Source organism: Polypterus senegalus, chromosome 1 (assembly GCF_016835505.1).
Source record: "Polypterus senegalus isolate Bchr_013 chromosome 1, ASM1683550v1, whole genome shotgun sequence".
Taxonomy (NCBI): domain Eukaryota; kingdom Metazoa; phylum Chordata; class Cladistia; order Polypteriformes; family Polypteridae; genus Polypterus; species Polypterus senegalus.
The window spans coordinates 228,205,230-228,222,336 of record NC_053154.1 but is presented as its reverse complement, the minus strand read 5'-3'; the positions used below and the strand labels follow the sequence as shown (position 1 = coordinate 228,222,336).

At 35.3% G+C, this 17,107-nt stretch overlaps 1 protein-coding gene across 2 annotated transcripts; it reads left to right on the top strand.

Moving 5' to 3' along the window:
- The first annotated feature begins 7,094 nt into the window (after window positions 1–7,094).
- On the top strand, window positions 7,095–16,542 carry tex36 (testis expressed 36). 2 transcript variants are annotated; one of them, XM_039742022.1, is made up of 4 exons: window positions 7,095–7,323; window positions 9,023–9,163; window positions 15,349–15,426; window positions 16,073–16,541. In XM_039742022.1, exons 1-4 carry the CDS (start codon window positions 7,273–7,275, stop codon window positions 16,430–16,432), a joined length of 630 nt encoding a protein of 209 aa, XP_039597956.1. In that variant the 5' UTR covers window positions 7,095–7,272; the 3' UTR covers window positions 16,433–16,541. The 2 variants fall into 2 exon arrangements, with proteins under 2 accessions (XP_039597956.1, XP_039597964.1); XM_039742030.1 differs by lacking the exon at window positions 7,095–7,323 and adding an exon at window positions 8,003–8,052 and having other exon boundaries at window positions 16,073–16,542.
- The last annotated feature ends 565 nt before the right edge of the window (window positions 16,543–17,107 follow it).

The following is a 17,107-nucleotide window of genomic DNA, read 5'->3' as shown; positions in this document are numbered from 1 at the left end:
TTGCACCATCTCATAAGCAGAATCATAAATGTTAATAATGGAGCCTTTCAAGTCAACATTCCTGTCAACCATTAAGCTTCATATCTGCATAAAAGCAATATGTGCAGACACATGTTGTTCTTCCAGTCTTTTTGAGAATTTTAAGGCATGGAGACATGGGTGTAAATTTTAACCCATTCTTACTCCAGATCTTTAAGACGCTACCACTATTAATAACATTAAAGTATGTCCCACAATAGAAGCAACAATGCCTTTTACAAAACAAAAATTATCTTTTTTGTTTGATGTGCTATTAGATCTGCCTCTTGCTCTTTACATTTGATATTTTTTTCTTTTGCCACATCAGGTGAGCAACAATATTTGTTTTTTGTTCCTTATACAGTCATTGACCATTATGGATACCTCATCATTGTGGCAGTATGCTGGTAAATGGTATTATCAGTGATATATACTGTGTAATTGTTACAATCTTCAGAAAATGCAGTCATAAGGATGGTTATACTGTGCTGTAAGTACTGAGTACATGTTTTATCACTCTGTGCTTAACAATGTAAAGGGTGACACCTATAGAGCTCCTTTCTTCTTTTATTCACCTTTTGTTTTTTTCTTCCTTGCATTTTTGCTTTTACAGTTAGGAAAATCGTTTAACTTGCTTCAATGGCTTCAAGCAGACTGATTGAAAGATTCCCACCCGAATCTCTTTTATTCAATAGCTTGTACTGGGGATCTATTTTGCCATTAAGAGCGTATTTCAGAGGTGACAATATAGACAAATATTGACGTTGGAATAGAACATTAATTGACATTTAAGGCCACACAAAGTTTCTCCGTAGTAAGACAATTTTTAAAATTCACCATTGCTTTTTAAATGACCATTTTTGAAATTTCAAAAATATGTAAAGCATCCTCTATTCAAGATATTCCAATTAAAATAGTACTTTTTCAACAGATTTCAATAAAGAAAAAGTGTGATGGGAACCAAGTTTTTTCAAGTGGAGAAACAGATAAATAAATATTTTATGTGAATGCATATAAATACAGCAACAAAATTCAGATAAATAACAGAAGCTACAGCTAGGAATAAAAAATAGCATTCAAAAATGTTAAAAAGAGAGAGAAATTACCAACAGAGATAAACTAATGGATGGGATGGAACAAGAAATATCCCTTTATTTGGAAAATATGGATCTTTTCATTACTCACTCATATTTTTTACTGCCAATCTTAAAAAAAAAACTTCTCTGGATTTAAAATTAATCAGGATACAAGCAGTATTTCCAATTAACTCACTGCCTCCCACACATACTGTATCATAACACTTTCCACTGATTTTCTCAGAACAGTTCAGATGTTTGGGAATTACTGTCATAAGAAAGTTAATGGTCTTTCTAAACCCAATGTTTAATGCTTGATGGAAAACATTAGGCAAGATGTTAATGTAGTCTTCTTCTCTCCCTAGCAGGCAGAATTACTTTTGTTAGAATTAATGTTTTTGTAAACTTTTTTCTTTGTCAGTGAATTCCCATAATTTTAAAAAAAATATTTTTAAAAAAGTACAACTCTGTTGTAAGCTTCATTATATGAACTGTCAAAAGACCATTTACTGCAAGGATAACAAATATCAAAAACAGTGTATGTTTAGTTCTGAAAAGAAAAAAAACATGTATTAACTCCTCCTTATATACCTTGTTCTATGCTCAAGTTGTATAATTGTCCATTTAATAGAAGCTTGTGATTGTGCTGCACTTGCTGAAAATAAGGAATCAATGTATAAGAAATACTTTAAAGAAGAGTCACTGTTATCTGCTGCTCCATTACATGATAATCCTCCCTTAACTACACAGTATTTAATTTATGAATGTCATTAGCTATCTTAGCCTTCAGAGATCATTAGAGAGATAATGTGTTTGCAGCCTTTAAACAAGTCTCTTGTAAATACAGAATTCCCTACACATGCATTTTTCCTATTTAAAAGTCTGAAGCTTTCTAAAAAGAATCTCCCTAACTTCCATGATTCTCCATCAGTGTCCACACCTGAAAGTATTTTTTTCTAGTAATGAAGATAATGTTGGTAGTATTTTCAGAGTCTATATCAATCAATATCACAGTGCACACTGCTTGACAATCATATGCAATATGGTGTGGGATAAGAATGGGCATCCCGACCAGGGACAAGCATTATGACTTATTACCTGGATGGATGGACGGATTTGGTCAGCTGGATGGAAAGATGACTCTGTGCCCAGCCGGTGTAAAATAATGGATGGAATAGTGGAAGCTGGAACTTGGGAGTGGTTCTATACCCCATGCACTAGGTGGCAGTGGTCCTCGTATGAGAACCCAGGCAGGACACCTGCAGGGGTGCTAGGAAAATTAAGTCCAGAAATGCCGCCCTATAGGGGTAGAGGGCGCTGTAAGGGAAAGACCACCCTGCTTTCTCTGTGGCCCGGAAGTGCCACCTAGAGGAGAAAGAATGGGACTAGAAGCATTCCTGGGTCCAGCATAAAAGTAAGCCCACTGCCACATATGGACGAGTCAGAGAGGGCAAAACTCGGCAGAGGTGGATAAGGAGCAAGAATTCCTGGTTTATTGTGCTTTATTGTGGCTTATTACTGTAGTGAGGTCTGTGAAGAGCTGCATAAGAAAGGAGTAAAACTCATTTGTTTTAACCTATCAATTTGTAGTGCTTTACTGTGTCTGTGGTTTGGGGATCTCTTGCACCCCCTTATGGTTACAGGTAAGAGACCTCTTTGTGAGAATTGGATTTATGGCATCCACTTTTTTATTAATCAGACCAATATAAAGTGTAATTCATCTTAACATTGTAATTGGAATCATCTCTTCATTTTAAAATTATCTAAGTTATATCAGGGATTGGAGTCTAATTGTGACTGAAACTACATAGACAGCTTCATTAGGTCACATCTTTTAGCACTATCTTCATTTAAAACCTTTCTGGCAGAAGATATTTTCTTACATATCAGAACATGTTCAATATACAATCTTCAGAAATAATCTTACAGTAGTGTTTGCAATAATATCGGATGGGATTAAACTAAACACTGCGATTTGCGTTTATAGTACACTGCTTGCATGTTGACTAATATTGCTTAACTGGAAGAATCTTAATGCTCATTCCATATGTTATGAGAAAATTACATAACTCAAACTATAAAATTACATTTTTTTTCCAAGGAACTGTGCAGAGCTTCCTCAGTATCAGGAAATAATTCAACAGTGGTATTCTAAATGAAGTCTGCTGGTCTCCTGCCAACATGAATATAAGGAGGAATAATATGACACGCTTTTCATTACTAATTACCTTCTCTGTATTGTCTGAGAATAATCAATCTCAGCTCTTTCTGTGATTTACAAGATTTATTGAATTTATGATTGGACTGATCTTTCATGCATTGTACTGTATAAAACAGTGTGAGTTTGATTGTTGTATTATATAACTCTTCTAATGTAATACAAGCAAATAGCAAAGATGCTTTCCAGCAGTACTTCAGTAAAGTAACAGTAGAGGTGAATTTAGGATGCCTCAGCAATGCAGAAGAAGAAATAACTGAAAATAAGCAGCAAATACTGAATAAACTAAATAAATGGTTAGTTGGGTGGGAAAAAAAGAGTATAGATAACAAACCTATGCTTCACATGGAATGAGGTCATCAATGGAGTCCCTCAGGATTCTATAGCTTGAGTGGTTCTTCTTCTATTATTTATTAACGATGTGGATTTGAAATAGTCAATGCTTTGTAAACCCAACCAATGTAAGTATGTGTAAAAATATATGGATTGTAAGAAAATTATAATTAAGAACAGTAGCATAACAATACGCTCAGAAAATAAACTGTAGAAAATTTGCGGCTAGAAGAAATGGTGTAATTTGTTTGAAAACCAGTACATATCGAGTGAGAAAGAATGTAATAAATTGCACCAAGACCATAAAAATTCAAATGTATTGTTGCAGAATTAAGCTGCCTGTGGCCAATAGTGCTGAACCTGAACCAAAAAAAAAAGTTACATCTAGAAACTGTGCTCCAATTTGTATTCCATTCAGAAAAGGTGACACATATGTAAGTGCGAGAAAAGGAGTGGTTTATCATTACAGAATAAGGCTATCTCTGGGGTCATTTGGTATCATGTAAAACTCTTCCGCTGGCAATACAAATGGTTTTGGTCCATCCCAAAATCAGTACTAGATACAGGAAGTGGACAAATAATGACATCATAATGGAAACCACTAAATGGTGTGTCACCACTGTGAATTATTGGGCCACTTTTTGAGGCTTTACCCTGTATCTCAGAATGGATGAATAGTAACTTTCTAAAGTTAAATAAAGAGAAAACTGAAATCTTAGTGATTGGCAATAGTGGATACAATGAGGCTATTAGAAATAAACTGGATACATTAGGATTAAAAGTCAAGACGGAGGTAAAAAGCTTAGGGGTGATTGTTGACTGTAATCTGAATTTTAAATCGCATATTAATCAGATCACTAGGACAGAATTTTTTCACCTAAGAAACATAAGTAAAGTTAGACCTCTTATATCACTGAAAGATGCTAAGAAATTAGTTCACGCGTTTGTTTTCAGTCGACTAGATTACTGTAACGCACTCCTCTCAGGACTACCCAAAAAAGATATAAATCGTTTGCAACTAGTGCAGAATGCAGCTGCTAGAATCCTAACTAGGAAAAGAAAATCTGAACACATTACTCCAGTTTTGTCATTCAGGATTGACTTTAAAATTCTGCTTATGGTTTATAAAGCCTTAAATAATCTCGCCCCATCTTATATATCGGAATGTCTGACACCTAATATTTCAAATCGTAACCTTAGATCCTCAAATGAGTGTCTCCTTAGAATTCCAAGAACAAAACTTAAAAGAAGTGGTGAGGCGGCCTTCTGCTGCTATGCACCTAAAATCTGGAATAGCCTGCCAATAGGAATTCGCCAGGCAAATACAGTAGAGCAGTTTAAAACACTGATGAAAACACATTACTTTAACATGGCCTTTTTATAACTTCACTTTAACTTAATCCCGATACTCTGTATGTTCAGTTCATCATAATAACTATTCATGGTGGCTCTAAAAATCCGTACTGACACCCTACTCTCTCTTCTGTTTCTTTTTCCGGTTTATTTGTGGTGGTGGCTTACTCAAGGCAAGGCAAGGCATCATGATGCTTCAACAATAATGGATGGATTAAAAGGCAGAAGTCTACGTGACCATCATCATCATGTCCTTCCGTGAGCACCCTAAATCCAAAGAGGACTGTTTCATTTATGTTAGGTAGAATGCCCAGAGGGGACTGGGCAGTCTAATGGTCTGGAATCCCTACAGATTTTATTTTTTTCTCCAGCCGTCTGGAGTTTTTTTTTGTTTTTTCTGTCCACCCTGGCCATTGGACCTTACCCTTATTCTATGTTAATTAATGTTGACTTATTTTATTTTCTTACTGTGTCTTTTATTTTTCAATTCTTCATTATGTAAAGCACTTTGAGCTACTTTTTGTATGAAAATGTGCTATATAAATAAATGTTGTTGTTGTACCCACCCATCACCGGCGGGTGGCATATTTTTGTAGTTGTGTATAAACCCTTATTGTAATCATCTTTTGTGTGATTTGCAGACTCTTTAGTGATGTTCTTCCTCTAATCTTTTCACATCCTTCAATATAAATGTGAGAGCTTTATACTAACTATCATCACCAGCATCACTTCAATGCTAGATACTTGCTGCCAAAATATTCCACAGTATGTTCAGTGCTTCAGTGTTTATGAAGTCCAACCATTCTCCCAGAAATTGCGACAAAGTTTTGCAGCATTCTCTTTTCCTGGTCATGAGTGTAATGGACATTGAAATCTAATCATTTTTCCACCTCATCATATTGATCTCCTGTGTCAATTTGCAAATCGCACCACTGCTTCTGAGTGCAGCCATTTTTTGTTTGTTAGTGAGCATGTTTAAAGTTTTTCATTCTGCTCAGGATACCATCTGTGCAATCAAAGCAAACAAAAACAAATATGAAGTATTTATTATAGATTTCTATTTTAATACATAACTCTTTTTACTTTACAGTTAGCTACAAATTATGAGAGAAAGATTGAGATTTTGATTTTAAGTGCGGCTAAAACAGTCACTAAATAGAGATTTATTTCTTGTCCTGGATATTGTCCTGGGGTTTGAAGGCTATCATTGCCTCCTGGTTTGAGCTAATGACGTAACTACAATTTGATGGGACCTAGGAGAAAAAAAATAAATGTCTGCATGTGAAATTCAATTTAATTAAAAGATGAATCACATCAATGAGTTGCATCAAGATTATATTATGCTACACAAAACATCTTTTAAGTTTTGTAGAGGTCTGGGAATGAAACTTCATTTAAACAACTTAATTCCAGTGTCAAACAGGAAAGCATGTATTGTGCCTTGCAAAATAACAACCATATGCAACTGTCCCGCCTATCTGGTTTGAGTTAATATATTAGAATGGAGGAGAATACAACCAGAAAAAAATTCACCACCTTCACAACGAAAACAGCTTTGTATGCTAAGAAATTGCTGGATTTTCTAATACTATTTAAATTGCTTATTTAGCTAATGTTTTCCTTACAGTTCATTATTTTTTTGCAGTCTGAGCACTCAAAAGTTAACCGATTTTCTCAGGGTCACAGAACGAGTTAGATGGTGGTGACCATCCTGATGCCACAATGCTTTACCGCTAAATCACCAGTCAAATACGTCAAAACGTAATCAAAATGTATTCGTTGCATGATTAAACTGTTAGGTCAAACTTTTCTAATAATAAAGTGTGTTATGACAACACTCGTTTATATCTGGACTTGTAAAAGCATGGTTAAACGGGATCGCTTCGAAGTTATTTAACTGTCTGCCTATATTTGTAAAATAAGTTTCCAAACAACAGTTCGCTCACCTGACTTCTGCAAATTTTGCACCATAATAGATACATCGCGCCAAACGCCGCCAGCCGGCGACAAGCGCAACTTTCAACAGCTTGTTGCGGAAGTGACAGCCAGAACTCGTCTCCAAGGAGACCGAAACACAGTCCGTGCTTAGAGAACTTTAACGGAATGTCAACGTGCGCTCTGATATCATATTGTACAAATAAGACAAGGCAGAGAGCATGTGGGACTGATTACCCGGCAAAATAAAATTCGTGCTAAAACTACATATCCATATATTCATAAGAAAAAAAAAATTGGTACTTATTTTTGAACGGCCAACGTTTCAGCCTGCCTAAAATGCCAAAAGGAAGAAAGTTCCTCCCGTCTCCTGCAAACGATGGGAAATGGGTAAGAAAAGTATTGATCTTCAAACTATCGAATGCATTTTGACTTCTTGTTTTATTTGACTTTATTTTTTAGAGTCAGGTGCCTCCCGTGATTTAACTTGCAATTTTTTCTTGCAGGCATGAGAACAGTTTATATGGCTCATTTGTTTAATTAGGCGTATTTATTCTCTGTTTCATGTTTATTTCTCTGGTTCTCAGAATTCAACAATAATCCAGTAGTGTATTTTAAATTACATTTAATACCTGCGTTAGAAGAATGCTAATTTTCAAAACTTAATTTTTTCCTTTTAAAAATTTTAAATCTGTTTTCTGCATATTTCTAACTTGAAAGGGGGTACAAATAATTAATCCCAGTCCTTAAACAGTTGCATATTTACTGTCATCTAACAGTGTGTCTGCAATTTAAAACCAATGACTGAAAAATATTAAGAAGCAAATCTTCATTTTATGCAATACTTATTATTTTTTTTTTTTAGAAAAATTCAACTTTAAACAAGTAAACATGAATACTTATAGCAGTTTCTAAAGGTCAAATGTATAGAAAGTTATAGATAATGTAACATAACATTCTCAGACCCACTTCATGCTCAGAGAAGAAGAGGCTTCATACTGGGGGCAAGCCAGGAATCTGCCTTGGTGTGTCAACCCACACTCAGACCAGTTCAAAATTGCCAGTTCTCCTTACCTGCATGTCATTAGAGATGTGGTAGGAATGAACACAAAGACACAGGTAAATTGACAAGATGTGGGATTCAAAACACTGCACCTCTATGCTACCTGTATGGAGAAATATTAATACCGTAAATATAAACTAAATACTGCCATAAAATAGCCCAACTAAATAACAAGTGGTCAATTAAATAATCAGATAATAAACAAGAGAGGTCATTAGCTCTGCAGACTTCTTTGTTTAAAACACTACCTGTGTGGAGTTTGCATGTTCTCCTTTTATCTGTGTAGGTGTACCCCCAGACCTTACTTTTCTTCCCACATCCAAAAGAAGTGTATCCTTGGTTAATTGGAGATTCTTATGAGTGAATGTGGGTGTCTGCATGAATGTGCGGTCCAATTGACCCCTCTCCAAGGTTCTCTCCTGTTTTTTATTGAGTTCTGCTGAGACAGGCTATGACATCTCCTGACAATGAACTGGATCAGTAGGTCAAAAAATAGGTTGATAGATATAAGTTTGATACAGACATAGTAACTTACTTGTACTTTATAAATAACCTTGAAACTATGTGTATGCTGACTCCCCGCTGTCGGAACCTTTACATAACCTCTATGGGCAAAACAGTATATTGTAAACATTATACTGTATATACTTTTTAGACAAAAAGGCTGAGCCAGTCTTTTATATGTGTTAATATAAAAATGTTATTTACAGGGTTACTTGTGGCACATTTATGTTTGTATTCTAGCATTATTTACACAACTCACAGTGCAAGTACCACACTATCTAAAATGATATCTTTTTTGCTTCCTCTTTTGAAGGAGTTTTTAATAATTTGTTTCTGTTACCTAATTTGCAATCATGTTTTTTAATAATTTGTTTTTAATAATTGTAGTTTAATAATTTTCTAGATTTTATATATTTTTTCTAGCTTTTAATAGTTATTTTCTGTTAACTGATTTTTTTAAGTATTAATCAATAATTGCATGCCAGAAGTAACTTAAATAATCTATCATTTTTCTTTGATTAGTTTTCACACATTGGTCTACCCACGGTCCCATTGCCTCGAACTTCAGCAACGACAACAGGCCTTACATACACTTGGCTGAATACAGCTTCCTGTAAACATGAGACTCAAAGATTTCCAAAAACATTTGTTAGAGAAGAAGGGGTGAGCTATTTATTTATGTTTTGTTTATTTATGTAAATCTACGTTTAAACTGTCAGTAAAAGTGGGCAATACATAATTATTATTATACAAGTATAATACTTAACATTCTTAAATCAGCTAATCTAACATAATCTAGTTCATTATTGCAGAATTTTGGGGCCTGTTCTGGTAGCACTAGACAGAAGGCAGGGTGGAGCCCTGGACAGTGCACCAGTCCATCCTAAATCCCACTTATTTATTCAGACACAATTCACCAGTTAATATAACCAGCACACTTTTGAGGATATAAGAGGAAAATCACAGTACTCCACATATACATGAGGGGACCATACAAACTTCACATAGACACCAACCAGGCACATGATCTGAAACCAGGATCCATGAGGTAATATTGCTAACTGCTGAGTCACTATGCTACCCATAGTGTGTCTTATGTGTCCACTTATGCGTCAATATTTAATGAAACTCCCACTGATTCTTAAATAGTTTTATTTATCACTTTTTCTCTACTCAGTGACACTTGAAAAATGTTAAAAATAAATGCTTTTCAACATAATGTATAGATGACTTATGTTCGAAATGGTTTATCTTAGCAGGTTCTTCATATTTTGTTCCTTCCCAATAGTCTTATATATAAACGTCTACGCATGGAAGTGTTTGTGTGTGTCTGTCTGTCCGGCCCCGAATTGTGAGACGGCTTGGAATTGCGAGGTTATAGCATGACACTCAAAGAAAGAGACTCTGTCACTAAAGTGAAACCGCCAACAAAAGAGAAACTCGCTTAGATGCTAATGCACAAGAGAGGCGGGCATATCAGCAAAACGAAACCTCCGAGGAGAAACTCACTTAGCCACTGGTAGACAACGGAGGCAAGCACGTCGGCAAAATGAAACCGCCAAGGAAAGAGAACCTCGCTTAGCCGCTAATGCACAACCGATGCGATTGATTGAAGTGCCACAATCCACGGTTTCTAGGAGCCTGGGCTTTTCACAGCACGGGCTTACACAGCTAGTATTACATAAAAGAGTTAAAAATAGATATGAATAACTGGAGTCTCATCCAGCATTGGCCTTAACTTGTGCCCGATACTTACCCTGTACAAACTCCAACAGATTTTAATGGACTAAGCAAGTTCTATACAATTACCTGTATGTACAAAAGGCAGTTGCTCATTTCTTTTCCAATTATTATGTTTTTGGTTTTATGCTTACTAATTTCAAAACATGAAAGCTATAATGTATATGCTTATACCTATATAAATATGATATACATGAACATTTGCTTACTTTCTCACTTTTCTTACTCTATTAATGTGAGCTAATACTGTCAGAATACTTTCTGAATAGTGCACCATATCAGCAGATATCTGGTTCTGTCCTGATTATTGAGCAATACTATTATTATTAATTTGCCAGCTTTACACTGGTAAATTTGAATAATATCAATTGTACTCAGCTTTTAATTTTGTAATCTACTCAATATCTACAGTTTAAGGGCTTTTTTCTTAGACACATTCTTTAGTTGTTCACTTAAGGGTATTAATTCTAATGAAGCAGCAAAAAAGGAGACATAACAGAAATGTTCACTATGGTGGTACTTAATTCTGAACATGTACATAAGTCATTAATTGAAGATCTCTCAGTTGCACAATGAAATGGTAATGAAATAAGCTGTGAACACAAATAATCAAAATATATTTTTCCGAATACTGTAAGTATGCAGTATTTGACAAGTGAAATGAACTAAAGTTGACCCTCATACTGTTCTAAAGTTTGGCTACACTTTCTTTAACCAGTACCTATTCCACTTATTGACTTATGTAGTGTGTGGACCTCTGTTTCCATGTTCTGAAAGACAACTTCAGCAGTTTCATTCAAATGTAGGTTAATAATGCATATTCTTATTTTTCTTGCCTTTTTGATGATTTCTCCTGTTGAGTGTATGTGTCTATCGATATGTTATCCTATATGAATATGACCTCAATCAGTGACAATCAAAGACAAAGCTGAAGCATCTTTATGTTCTTATGAGTTGGCTGTAATACCCTTTTCCAAAAATATGTCCCACTAAATGTAAAAAGCAATAAAGCTGAGTTTTGGTTGCAGTTAACCCAAATATATGACTACTATCCAAGAGCTTAAAATAATTTGCGCGTTCACAACTGCAACCAGAATGTTTGAGAGGCTTTTCATTGTGAGGAGAATGTGGACAAAAATGTCTAGATTCATAATAGATTACTATACAAATTCTGTGTTTAAAATGAAATTAACTTGCTATACCAGAATAGATCAACATTCTAGGTCTCCAAATGAGGCAATTTTTAGGAAAAGACAGGTTTTGCAATCAGAACTCAAGCTTTTGACAATAAATGAAACAGAGCAACTCATTCTTAAATTGCGGCATCATTATTATGAACACAGAGAGAAAGCTAATAAGATCTTAGTTCAATAAATCCATCAGCAGCAAGTTCACATTGCAATATCAGTAATCACCAACACAGAAGGAGATAGAATCATTGGCCATAAAAATATAAAGCACACATTAAGAAATTAAGTCCTTATATTCTGCTCAGTTTAAAAAATACAAGACACAATCTGATGTGTTTTTTGATACATTATGGATACCACAGCTAGATACTCTCAGTGCAGATCCATCCATCCATCCATTTTCTAACCCGCTGAATCCGAATACAGGGTCATGGGGGTCTGCCGGAGCCAATCCCAGCCAACACAGGGCACAAGGCAGGAACCAATCCTGGGCAGGGTGCCAACCCACCGCAGGACACACACAAACACACCCACACACCAAGCACACACTAGGGCCAATTTAGAATCGCCAATCCACCTAACCTGCATGTCTTTGGATTGTGGGAGGAAACCGGAGCGCCCGGAGGAAACCCACGCAGACACGGGGAGAACATGCAAACTCCACGCAGGGAGGACCCGGGAAGCGAACCCGGATCTCCGAACTGCGAGGCAGCAGCGCTACCACTTCGCCACCGTGCCGCCCTCTCAGTGCAGATGAATTGGATAAAGTTCTGACACTATCAGAATTACTAGATACTATAAACTCACATCAGAGGCGGGAAAGCACCTGGGGCCTCGTGCATAACAAATTCACAGTAAAACATGATGTACTGACAGCAGTGGAAATGTGTGTATGCAGAAAAAAATCCAGATCCATAAATCTGTGTGTACGCCAACTTCCAGGTTCTTCCTCTCCATAAATCCTGGTCAGTGTGAAAAGTAACACACGTACATGCACCTGCCATCCCACCCTGTCTCCTCCCAGAATTACACCTCTTTGAATATGCAAATCAATATAAATAGCCTTTAAGTTCAGCATTCTGTGAAAAGGCAATGGCAAAAGCACGGAGGAAAATAGAAGACTTTTAGCGAATACAAAGTGGAGGCAAGGAAAAACATACTATTTGTTTGTTTAAACGGTGGTACCAACAAGAAAATGAAGTTGATTGAGTGACATAGAGTGTCAGAGAAACTCAAAAGCTCAAGTTCACAAAGTCGCACAGTGCCCAAAATAAAAAAGAGTTGTCAGATATCAAAGTCACCGTGAAAAGGTGAGTCATAGCCCACCGTCTGATTGTCATATGGAAGTTTATTAGGGTACAGAGAAAAGAAAAAAATAGGGACACAATGGGGAAAAAAAGCTCAAAATGTCAACTTTTATCTCAAAATTTCCACTTTAATCATGTAGTTTATTTTGTCATTAAAGTAGAACGTCATAAACTTCATCTTAAAATCGTTTACTAGTTTCTCAAATGCCATCGTAACAAAAGGAGTACGTTAAATGCTTTGTTTTCTATGTGTTCATCTATGTGCTGTACGTGTGTGATTCACTACGTGCTTCTTAAATGGGCTTTCTCTTCCTCTGATAGGGCACAGAATACATTACATTCATGATATCACAGTTCATTGGACAATTTAAATTTTAAGATGTACACTTGATATTTTCATGATGATCGGAATTAAAGCATGTATTAAACATGGGGACACGGTGGTGTAGTGATAGTGACAAATTGGCGCCCCATCCAGAGATTGTTCCAGTCTCCCGCAAGATGCTTGCTGCGCCATTTGCAACCTTCTATGAAATAATTTATTGCAGCACTACTGTCTCTTTCAAACGTACTAACCCCAAATTCCTGTACTTACTTTTCTTTCTCCAAGTAACCAATCGCCACACAATCAGCTCTGTAATAGAAGTAAAGCCATCTGTAAGCTGGGAACGCAGATCCTTCAAATCTTTTAGGGAACTTTGAAATATCTTTGTAGTACATGTTTAATTATTCTATCCATCTATCCATTCGGGGTTGCGCCAATCCCAGCATACAGTGCGAGGCAGGAACAATCCCTGAATGGGGCACCAGCTCGTTGCTAGCGCTGTGACACTGTGTCCTCACATCTTTAATTATTAACAATATAGATTATTTAAATTATGTTAAAATTTTGTCTATATAATGTAATAAACATACTTTGCTGCATTTCATCGTAAAAGTGATATCAAGAGTTCCAAGAAGATAGCACTTGGAAATCTAAATCATCTTAGAAGCCAGTCGTCATCATATGTAAATACACACTTTATAAAGTGGCTCAGGTTGTGCAATATTATAACTGTATCGAAAGTTTGCAGTGAGGTAATTTTACTTATAAGTACAAACAGTTCTACCAGGAGCACTTGATGGACTGATTGAGTGCATTTATAATTCTTGGGATGAAACTGTTTCTGAAGTGCAAGGGCCCTACAGGAAAGGGTCTGAAGCGTTTACTGTATGTTAGCAGTTCAAATAGACTGTGCGCATAGCTGAGGCAGCATGTGCTTGATGCTGTATACCGATAATTCTCTTTCCGATCAGCTGCTGTAGAGCTGTGATTCCACACTTAGATACAGTGGGATAAATACTCCGAGTGGTGCAGTGAGAGTAACACCAAAGCAGCTATGGTATTTGGAATAGTTTGGCCATTCCGTAGACCATTATATTGTTACAGGTTAATTACAATCAGATGCCTTAAACTAATAAACAAAATGCGGTTAATTTCAGTGTATTTGATAAAGCCGAGTCAGAGATGTGGATCTAAAAAAAAACGGAAAACCACGCAAGAACAATAGCACTGCTTTGACGCTGGGTGCCGTCAGCTTGCAAAACCGAGCGGAGAACCTGCGTATGCTAGGGATTGAGCTGGCTTTACACGAAATTTAGTTTTTTTATATTGTGATGTGAGCGTGGAAACGGGCGTATGCAACATTTTTGTGCGTATGCACCGTTTATACATGAGGCCCCTGGTCCTGACAGCTACCCTGCTGTATTTTATAAAAAAAAAATTCAATCAAGTTAGCTCCTTTTTTATTAACAACTTTTATAGAAGACAGAGACAAAAAAAGTCTATTTCAAGTATGTCACCAAGCATTAATTACCATTTTTCCTAAGAAAAATAAGGACTTATTACAATGTGTATCGTACAGACCAATCTCACTTCTAAATAATGATGTTAAGATACCGTCCAAAGTCTTAGCTAGAAAGACTGAGAAATTGCTCCCTTCAGTAAATCATAAGACCAAACCGGATTTATTAAAGGTGGACATTTGGCTTCCAATCTTCGACGTCTATTTAATGTAATATATTCACCCATAAAACCCAACACTCCAGAGATCTTATTATATTTGGATGCAGAAAAAGCATTTGATGTGGTTGAATGGGATTACATATTCACCACTTTGCATAAATTTGGGCTTGGCCCTCACATATGTGCATGGATCAAACTACTGTATACCAGTCCAGAAGCTTCAGTTTGTATTATCAACACTATCTCAAAACTATAATGTGGTACTAGACAAGGATGCCCCTTTTCATCACCAGTATCTAATCAATAATATTTTAGAGTAAGCACTTGGAATGTTACATGCTTTAAATAAATTCAATAAAAGTAAAAAAAAAAGTAATGTCCACAGCATGAGACATTTGATTGATTTGGTTTGACGTTTTCTTTCAGATAGTCAAATGCTATTGCTACAGCTTTCAAGTATTGGTTACTATAGACAAACATATAATCAACTCACACTCAGGATTAATGTTAAAAAACTTTATTTATGGTATTAATTAATTGCATGAAAAAAGTTGTGGCATAGACTTTGAAAACAATATAATAAAATATTTAAAATTTGTTTTATAGAAAACAGAAAGAACATATCCAATTTCCATTCATGATAATAGACTTGCATTACAAAACTTTGGAGAAATGTTTGACTGTGTAAGTATCTCTAATTTACTGCAAAATTGAAAGCTTCTGATAGTTAGTTAAATGCATTTTATTTATTCATAGACTTTAAAATCAAAATGGTTATAGCGATGTTGATTTTAGAGGGTACTGTATATTAATAATGTTACATTAGATAATAATTACATGAAAAGACTAACTATAAAAATGGTGCCAACCATCCATAGTTTAAAAGCCTTTTATTAAAATTACATATTTTGACTTTTCTATATTCAGATGAACTAGAGAAACATGATTTAGAATGAAAATAATAATTATTAAATCTAATACTAATCAAGCATATAGAAGATGATGGCAGTTCAGCATGAAAAATAATCCTATTGTTTAGCATTTTGAATCATTGTATTTTCTAATAATATATTTTTTGAATTTGCCAAATTTAAAAAGTCTTGTATTAAAGAGCTTCTGCAGCAGCAAATTATTTTTTTAAAGGTCAAGCAGCATGCATGTATATTAATCATTTTTAATTTTAATTTTAACAATGTTGTCTGCTTGCAGTATTAAGTGCTTTACAGCATTTAATTCCTGAAACTGAATTATAATGACTGAATAAATACTGGTTTAAACTGCTTGAAGGTAACTTATCCCATTAAATCTTTACATTTTATGTTTCTTAAAGGATCTTGGACGTAAAAAAGTTTCTCTTGAGAGAAGGCAGCACAACTCCAGCAATCCAAATCTTTGGGCTCATGATGATGTACCCCAAGTGAATGGTGGAGATGATGGTTTAACTCTCTATCAGACCAGCTTCCTTGGCAACAAAACAACTGAGCCTCCCTTATATAGACGCTACCCAAAAAGCTACTCAATAAAGGCCAAGAGTGCATCTATTCAGGATGACAGAAGTATGTGGTTTGGGGGACATGACACCAAGCATTCAACACCAGTTAATGTCCTGGCTCTTACGCAACATCCCCAAAATGGACCCAATCCTTGGAGATACTCTTATCATGTAACAAACAGTTTCAGTAAACAGTAAATACATTCAATATCAACTGATTGTTTTTGAATTTAGATAAAGCATTTAATTTGCCCAAACCAAATGTACATGAATGTATTTTTGCTAAAAATTTCTGGTATACAATATATGTTTATTTACCATACAGTATTTTCTCCAGTTGGTCATATATTATAAAACAAATAAATATTTCAGAATGTTAGTTTTAATTAACTTTTTTTAACTTACAACATTTGTATTCATATATTCATGCATTACAATTTTAAATTTAATAATTCAGGAATATTGCAGAATGAACAAATTGATAAAATTCCTTAGCCGTTCTAAACAAATCTAAGCTATGAAAATACATGTATTTTAATTGTTTTTTTACTAAAATGATCTTTTACAGTTAAATCACTATCTTTTACTTCTTTTACAAATAATGCTTATAAGTTTTACTTTTCTTCATAAGTTTTTTCCTACATTTATTATTACTATGTAGGAAGAACAGATGATGCATTGGAACATAGGACAGTGTTGCTAGTGCAGAATTCCTAGACGCAGGTTGGATTCCTGGATGAGGTACTTTCTGTGTGGGAATTTTATGTACTCCCCGTGTTTAGAATGGATTCCTTTACAGTCTATGGTTTTCTTCCACAACCCAAAGGTATTCTGGTTGCTGATTATTGATTAGTAACTCTAAACCTTGAAAGA